The sequence below is a fragment of the Patella vulgata genome, chromosome 1 (genome assembly GCF_932274485.2).
Source record: "Patella vulgata chromosome 1, xgPatVulg1.2, whole genome shotgun sequence".
NCBI classification, from domain to species: domain Eukaryota; kingdom Metazoa; phylum Mollusca; class Gastropoda; family Patellidae; genus Patella; species Patella vulgata.
In genome coordinates this window covers 10,643,841-10,652,507 of record NC_065879.2, presented here as the reverse complement: position 1 = coordinate 10,652,507, position 8,667 = coordinate 10,643,841, and the positions used below count along the sequence as shown (strand labels likewise).

General features: G+C 37.0%; 1 protein-coding gene across 1 annotated transcript; it reads right to left on the bottom strand.

The window, feature by feature from the left end:
* Window positions 1-4,544: 4,544 nt before the first annotated feature.
* LOC130014427 (uncharacterized) lies at window positions 4,545-7,811 on the bottom strand. Its single transcript, XM_056103532.1, has 4 exons — window positions 7,807-7,811; window positions 6,995-7,084; window positions 6,574-6,652; window positions 4,545-4,568 (listed from the first exon to the last, which is right to left on the bottom strand). The coding sequence occupies exons 1-4, from the start codon at window positions 7,809-7,811 to the stop codon at window positions 4,545-4,547; spliced, it is 198 nt and encodes a 65-aa protein (XP_055959507.1).
* Window positions 7,812-8,667: the final 856 nt, after the last annotated feature.

The following is an 8,667-nucleotide window of genomic DNA, read 5'->3' as shown; positions in this document are numbered from 1 at the left end:
TTAACAATAGTTTATTTTATTCCACGCTAGCTACATCTATATTTTTTGTGCCTTAGTTTTATTCCACGCTTGGCATCCCATCTTTCTAGTTTGTTTAGTCCACGATCGGCGTCCGATCTTTTACAATTTTTTTTAATGAACGTCAGGCATTCCATCTTTTACAATATTTTCTTTTAGCTTTGGCAGTGTTTTATTATTTACGATTTCTACCTTAAAATACGAGGATATTACAGCCACCATAGTTCGCATTATAACATCAAAAACTTCAAGAACTGTTAAAACACTTGCACCAAGAAAAAAGCCCATGAAACCTCCCATACTACTCACTACTTCGTCCAAAGTTAATTCGGGAACGTGACTAATGTAGGTTACCATCAAACTATTGAATTTTATGGTTATCCTCATTAAATTGCGTCGAGCATCTTCTAAACTTGAAGCGAAGTTTCCAGCAATCAAAAATTCCACTAAAGATTCAGCTGGAAAGAAGCTGGCCGACAAATCCTGATCGTACACCACATCTGAACAAGGCCGAGGACAATCACACAACTCTGTTGCGTTACCAGAATATGAGGTATCAAAGTAGAATTTTCCTACGAAAGGCGTCACACAGAGTCGTCGCTGTGTTACGGTGCAGTATTTATCTGATGCATTCTGTACTTCGTACTCTGTAATGCACCCACACGTTTCCAAAACCATATCAGTGAGACACTCCAGTAGACACCCTCGATAAGAATAACGGGGAAAGTATTTCAAATTCTTCTTGAAGCTGGAATGTGATGTTGTTACGCAATCCGCAGATTGGTATGAATTATAAGGATGTGGCAAGTACGTGTAATCCTGGACGGTTAACGACACTTCATAAGCTTGGCCTGGTGACAGAACACTGCATGGAGTTCTCACATCAAATGGTTCGTCCGATGGATGGATGCACAACAACATACCAGCAGTATGAGATTCAAAGGCGTAGAGATCTTGATTTATATTCACATACATTTGTAATTGATCGTCAACATTAGACATCCTCCGGTTTACATCTTTCTGTATCCATTGTCCATTATATGTGAAGCATGCATACATAGACCACCTGTAATTCATTTGGAAATAATTGCTAGGATTGGCGTAATACTCTGCTCCATGAGTGACATACAAGAACATGTCACTAGCATTGAAGATTACACTTTCAAGATCTCCCGGTGTCACGACGATGCTGTTCCATTTCGGACCAGAGAAATAACTGGCGTTGGTTACACTAAGTGCATTTTGTCCGTACAAAAATTGATACAAATCGCTGGACTTATTCATTTTGATTTTATTAAAGGAATGGGAATTGCACAAGGTGATCGCTGGAAACTCCAAATTATCGTAAAATTTGATATTAGTTTTAGTTCGGTAATTATATTGTTTGTAAGTCGTATATAAATAATGTAAATTCATAACCAGTAAAGCAAAAAACACAATCACTGACAAAAACCAAAAAACTCGACTCACCACATGTTTATTTCCATGTGTTAAATAATGACACCCATGGAGTGATGTATCACTTAAAAATCCTTTCCAGATCCGTTTGACTTTGGTTCCAGCGTTGTTCATGTTGGAAACTACCATTACCGTCTGTAACCAGGTTCAGATCGACTACTGAGTATACATATATCAGTTATCAATTATATGGGTTTGTTTTAGACGGTTTAACTGCCTTCCTTTCCATTAACAGATCAAAAAAAACTTTGTTTAATAATTGTTTAAAACACACGGAATGTAATACCACGCTGTTTACAATATGATATAGATGACAATCGTTTAAATGAAATCGATGTTTTCATATCGTTGTTAAGGTGATGAATGCACGATGCCTCACCAATCATAGTGTTAAAAATAAATTATGAAGCTACAATAGAAGTATTTGACTAAATGAATATACTATAGACTAAAGAGAAAATTATAATAAAATACATTAATTTTAAATATAATATCATTCATTACATCCTTACATTCATTTAATCATGGGGATCACATGGCTAAGTGGGTAAGGCGCTGGCTCGCTAGCCTGGAGGTCGGGTGTTCGATCCCTGCATTGGCCGAGAAAGTTCATCTCGATTTCCCGGCGTGGTTTCCCTTGTCAGTGATGAAGGACGGAGGGCCTGACAAGGACAGCTGTCTAGTCCTTCGGATGAGACGAAAAACCGAGGTCCCGTGTATACATTGGAGTGCACGTAAAAGATCCCTTGGCAGTTGGAATTCGATATAAGAGTAGGCCGTAGCGCCGCTGCCCGGGCAAAATTTCCCTCATAGCACACTGTATGGCGTATGCCCGTCTTCAATTAGCCCAGGTTAGGTGCAGAAGAGTAGGACGTTAAACCCCATTTCATTTCATTTCATTTCATTTAATCATCGGAAATCGGTTATACAAACGGTTAAAGGGACATTCCCACTCCCTGCACAGGCACTTTAGGTGTATGAGATATTAGATTTATTTAATGTTCCTCCTCGTGTTACTTTAATCACTCCCAATAGCAGTGTAGAAGTCGAAGAAAAAGTTAACGCAACTTATACATGTTCAAATCATTCATTTAATAACAGCCATATTAATATTGTTAAATCGTCTAAAATAGGTACTTATATTTGTCGAACTTCAACAAACAGTGTTGACCATGCATAGTCTATTGTTAATATAACTGATTCTTTTAATTCGTTCTCTGATAACAGCCTTCAGTCTACCACACTGTTATCGGCAATTAGTGATGAGGGTAATGAAACAGATGTTGATACTTATAACATGAGAGATTCCTTTTCCAATCCATTCATCACTAAACGTCATGGATTCAAACTTTGTCATCTAAATATCAACAGATTTTACAGTGAATTTGATGAAATAAATGATTTTATTCTTGGTGAATCTAATAAGATTGATATTTTAGGTCTAACTGAAACAATTTTACACTCAAAGATGAATGACGCATATATAAATATTTCTAATTTTGAAATAATTCGGAACAAAAAATGCATAAAATTTGGATTAGGATTAATTATGTATGTAAAGTCTAACATCATAATTAAAAAACGGCTAGATCTATAGATTGGTGAAATTGGAACAATATGGGTCGAAATTACACCAAAATATAGAAAATCATTATGCTTTGGTTACCGACCATTTTCAATTATTTTTGAACATATATTACGGTGATAAAGTCGAACGTTTAAATACGCTACTTCAGTTCTAAATCGGATGGTTCTTATGCTATAGAATTCAGTCGGAGTGCCCTCCTGCAGTGCTATGGCCTTTGCGACCATATTGTATCTTTAACTTATTATTGGGCAGAATCTCAAGTCATGACGTTAATAAACACAAACCAGCTATTTAAGATTTAGATATCATTGGGTTCCTAGACCATATGATTACGGTTTTCTGAATCTAGCCAGACTGGTTAGACTTTTACAGGAGTTGGGGTTGAGAGAAAGACGTTAAGTATGCTAATGTAATCCAGTGCCGGATTAACCTTGTCGGGGGGGTGGCATACCAACTGTGCGGGGGCCCCATTGTTGTTTGTTCAAATTGTTCGTACTGACCGCGGATCGTACTAGTATATACTCCACCCCCTTGAGTGCCTGGGGTGTTTTCCTCCGGGAATTTGTTTTTAAAATTAGGATTAATTTCAGTGCATTTAGGCAGCGATTTCATTGACGTTTAGAATTCGTTGACAATTTGAGTATTTTAAACAGACTCTTTCTCTTATGATGTTTTCATTTATTTGTCCCACTTGCCCCCCCCCCCTAAATCCGGTACTGATGTAATCTTTTATGCATTGTAACCATAGGTATCCAGCTTGACGTAAAACTGTAGAGCTGAACTGTTGCATTGTTATTCCTAATGACAAGATATTCATCTTATCAGCTGAGATAGTAAGAACAAAATAAGTGAAATGAAATGAAATGGGGTTTAACGTCCTACTGTTCTGCTCCTAACCTGGGCTAATGAAGACGGGCATACGCCATACAGTGTGCTATGAGGGAAATTTTACCCGGGCAGCGGCACTACGGCCTACTCTTCTATCGAATTCCAACTGTCAAGGGATCTTTTACGTGCATTCCAATGTATACACGGGACCTCGGTTTTTCGTCTCATCCGAAGGACTAGACAGCTGTCCTTGTCAGGCCCTCCGTCCTTCATCACTGACAAGGGGGAACCACGCCGGAAAATCTGGATGAACTTTCTCGGCCAATGCAGGGATCGCACACCCGACCTCCGGGCCAGCGAGCCAGCGTCTTACCCACTTAGCCACGTGATCCCCGTAATTACTTATATATCTTTTCTTTAGTCTATAGGGGGGTTGTTGGATGGCTGAATGGTTAGCGTGCGCCGGCTGTATCATAAAGTCTGTCATTGAGTCGACTGGCGTGGTTTCGAATCCCCGGTTGTACTTAAAATAAAGACACTCGCACGTGCTTTGCAATGAATTACAACACAGGGGTCCAAAAGTTTAACTAGTATAAATAATGCACGCTTGGCATATTGCCCGTACCATTATTTGAAATATGACACGCCAACATCAAAGGATGACGTCACATCTGTACTTTAAAGATAAAGATAACACATTAAAATCAGAAAGAAAATAAACAAGGATAATTAGTATGTCCAATAGTGCTTTGTTAGCCTAAAGTATGTACAAATATTGAATATAAACCATTAAAATCAGAAAGAAAATAAGCAAGGATAATTATTATGTCCAATAGTGCTTTGTTAGACTAATGTATATACAAATATTGCACATACCGTATCAAGTACACAAAAAGGTGTACCGGGCAATGAAACATAGTGTTTGATGTTTATACAGAAAATTGAATAACCTATACATAGATGTAGGTGCTCTTTAAAACAGTAATTATAAAAGAACGCCTTGTCTCGTCATATAAGCGGTGCATTCGTTTTGCCAAATTGCCAAAACCGCCAAATGCCAAAAATGTGTTATTTATTGTGTTACGTCGTATGTGACAACACATAAGTATAAATATTCTATATTTAATGTTATAACGTATGAAAGTGATGCATAAAAATATGAACAACACATATGTATACATATTAAAATATTAACACTGTACTATATTTAGTACTATAACGTGATATACAAAAATATGGACAACACATAAGTATAAATATTAAGATATTATCACTATTCTATATTTAGTGTTATAACGTGATATATAAAAATATGGATAACACATATGTATAAATAGTTAAATATTAACACTATAACGTGATATATATAAAAATATGGATAACACATATGTATAAATATTTAAATATTAACACTATAACGTGATATATAAAAATATGGACAACACATACGTATAAATATTAAAATATTATCGCTATTCTATATTTACAATCTGATTAAAATACAGATCTATATTTCGTTTCGTTTTTTATACTTTCGATGGCCTACACTACATGAAGATCTGACAAGTTATAGCGATAGGTCACGTCACGTGATCCCCCTCTTCGTAAATACTAAACGGAATTGAACCATTTTCGGACTAACATGCCTATTAGAGATTCATCTTTCACAATATTGTTGTTTGCAAGGGATTCATATTGCACTAACATGACGTAATAAGACTTTAAATAAAATGTTACATAATACATGTCAGTACCAACCGGGTTACATTATTCCCAACATTTATTGATTAAATTTACACAATTAACAATCAAATATTACACTCGATTAGTAGAAACAATTAAAATGTGTATTTAAATCTTCTTCGGACTTTCGCTATAATATGAAAATAGGTGACCAAACAGGGATGGTCAACCATGGAAGCATTTGTCGAAGGTGACGAATTGGGTGATTAGAAGTTCCGCATTTTATCCCTAATTATAATGCAATGCAATAAGCTAACTAATTATTCTTAGCAATTTCATTATTTCTTGCACATCTTTTTTTTATCAAATGTTATCTACTTTCAATGGAGGGGTGGGGGCGATTGGTTAGTACGTGCGTGCTGTATCATAAGGTCTGTTATTGAGTCAACTGGCGTGGTTTCGATTCCCCGGTTGTACGTGGCAAGGAGTAAGGTCGCCTATCCAACCTCATGGGTTTTGTCCGGGTCCTCCGGTTTCCTCCCACTGCTAAAAGACCCCTACGCGCAAGCGAATTATTTAAATAAAATTAAACCATATGTTAGTCTCAATTAAGTATAAACGTAATTACCAGTGAAGTAATACAAGACGACAGTGTATACCTACTATTTTAAAACTATTTCTTTATCCCACGTCATATTTGTTGTGAGTTATAGTTTTAGTCCACGCTTGACATCCCACCTTTAACAATAGTTTATTTTATTCCACGCTAGCTACATCTATATTATTTGTGCCTTTGTTTTATTCCACGCTTGGCATCCTATCTTTCTAGTTTTTTTTAGTCCACGATCGGCGTCCCATCTTTTACAATGTTTTTTTCAATCAACGTTAGGCATTCCATTATTTACAATATTTTCTTTTAGCTTTGGCATCGTTTTGTTATTTACTATTTCTACCTTGAAGTACGAGGCTATTATGGTCGCCATAGTTCGCATTATAACATCAAAAACTTCAAGAACTGTTAAAACACTTGCACCAAGAAAAAATCCCATAAAACCTCCCATACTACTCACTACTTCGTCCAAAGTTAATTCGGGCACGTGACTAATGTAGGTTACCATCAAACTATTGAATTTTATGGTAATCCTCATTAAATTACTTCGAGCATCTTCTAAACTCGAAGTGAAATTTCCAGCAATTAAATATTCCACTAAAGATTCTGCTGGGAAGAAACTGGCCGACAAATCCTGATCGTACACCACATCTGAACAAGGCCGAGGACAATCACACAACTCTGTTGCGTTACCAGAATATGAGGTATCAAAGTAGAATTTTCCTACGAAAGGCGTGACACAGTCTCGTCGCTGTGTTACGGTGCAGTATTTATCTGATGCATTCTGTACTTCGTACTCTGTAATGCACCCACACCTTTCCAAAACCATATCAGTGAGACACTCCAGTAGACACCCTCGATAAGAATAACGGGGAAAGTATTTCAAATTCTTCTTGAAGCTGGAATGTGATGTTGTTACGCAATCAGCAGATTGGTATGAATTATAAGGATGTGGCAAGTACGTGTACTCCTGGACGCTTAACGACACTTCATAAGCATGTCCTGGTGACAGAACACTGCATGGAGTTCTCACATCAAAAGGTTCGTCCGGTGGATGGATGCACAAATACATTCCGGCCGTAAGAGATTCAAAGGCGTAGAGATCTTGATTTATATCCACGTACATAACTAATTGATCGTCAACATTAGACATCCTCCGATTTACATCTTTCTGTATCCATTGTCCATTATATGTAAAGCATGCAAACATAGGCCACATGTACTTCATTTCGAAATAATAACTAGGATTGGCGTAATACTCTAGTCCATGAGTGACATACAAGAACATGTCACTAGCATTGAAGAATGAACTTTCAAGATCTTCTGGTGTCACGACGATGTTGTTCCATTTCGGATCAGAGAAATAACTGGCGTTGGTTACACTAAGAGTATTTTGTCCGTACAAAAACTGATACAAATCGCTGGACTTATTCATTTTGATTTTATTAAAGGAATGAGTGTTACATAATGTGATCGCTGGAAATTCCAAATTATCATTAAATTTGATATTAGTTTTAGTTCGGTAATTATATTGTTTGTAAGTCGTATATAAATAATGTAAATTCATAACCAGTAAAGCAAAAAACGCAATCACTGACAAAAACCAAAAAACTCGACTCACCACATGTTTATTTCCATGTGTTAAATAATGACATCCATGGAGTGATGTATCACTTAAAAATCCTTTCCAGATCCGTTTGACTTTGGTTCCAGCGTTGTTCATGTCGGAAACTACCATTACCGTCTATAACCAGGTCAGGATCGACTACTGAGATAAAAATATCAGTTATCAATTATATGGGTTTGTTTTAGACAGTTTAGCTTCCTTTCGTTCCATTAACAGATCAAATAAAATTTGTTTAACAATTGTTTAAATCACACGGAACGTAATACCACGCTAAACTATCTGCTTACAATATGGTGTAAATGACAATCGTTTAAATGAAATCGATGTTTTCATATCGTTGTTAAGGCGATTAACATACGATGCGTCATCAATCATTGTTTTAAAAATATATTATAAAACGACAATAAATATTTGACGTGCCAACTTGATTTTAACTAAATAAATATATAGACTAAAGAGAAGATATATAAGTAATTACGGGGATCACGTGGCTAAGTGGGTAAGACGCTAGCTCGCTGGCCCGGAGGTCGGGTGTGCGATCCCTGCATTGGCCGAGAAAGTTCATCCAGATTTTCCGGCGTGGTTCCCCCTTGTCAGTGATGAAGGACGGAGGGCCTGACAAGGACAGCTGTCTAGTCCTTCGGATGAGACGAACAAACCGAGGTCCCGTGTATACATTGGAATGCACGTAAAAGACCCCTTGACAGTTGGAATTCTATAGAAGAGTAGGCCGTAGTGCCGCTGTCCGGGCAAAATTTCCCTCATAGCACACTGTATGGCGTATGCCCAGTTCTTCATTAGCCCAGTTCGGACCAAAACAGTAGTACGTTAAACCCCATTTCATGTTATTTCATT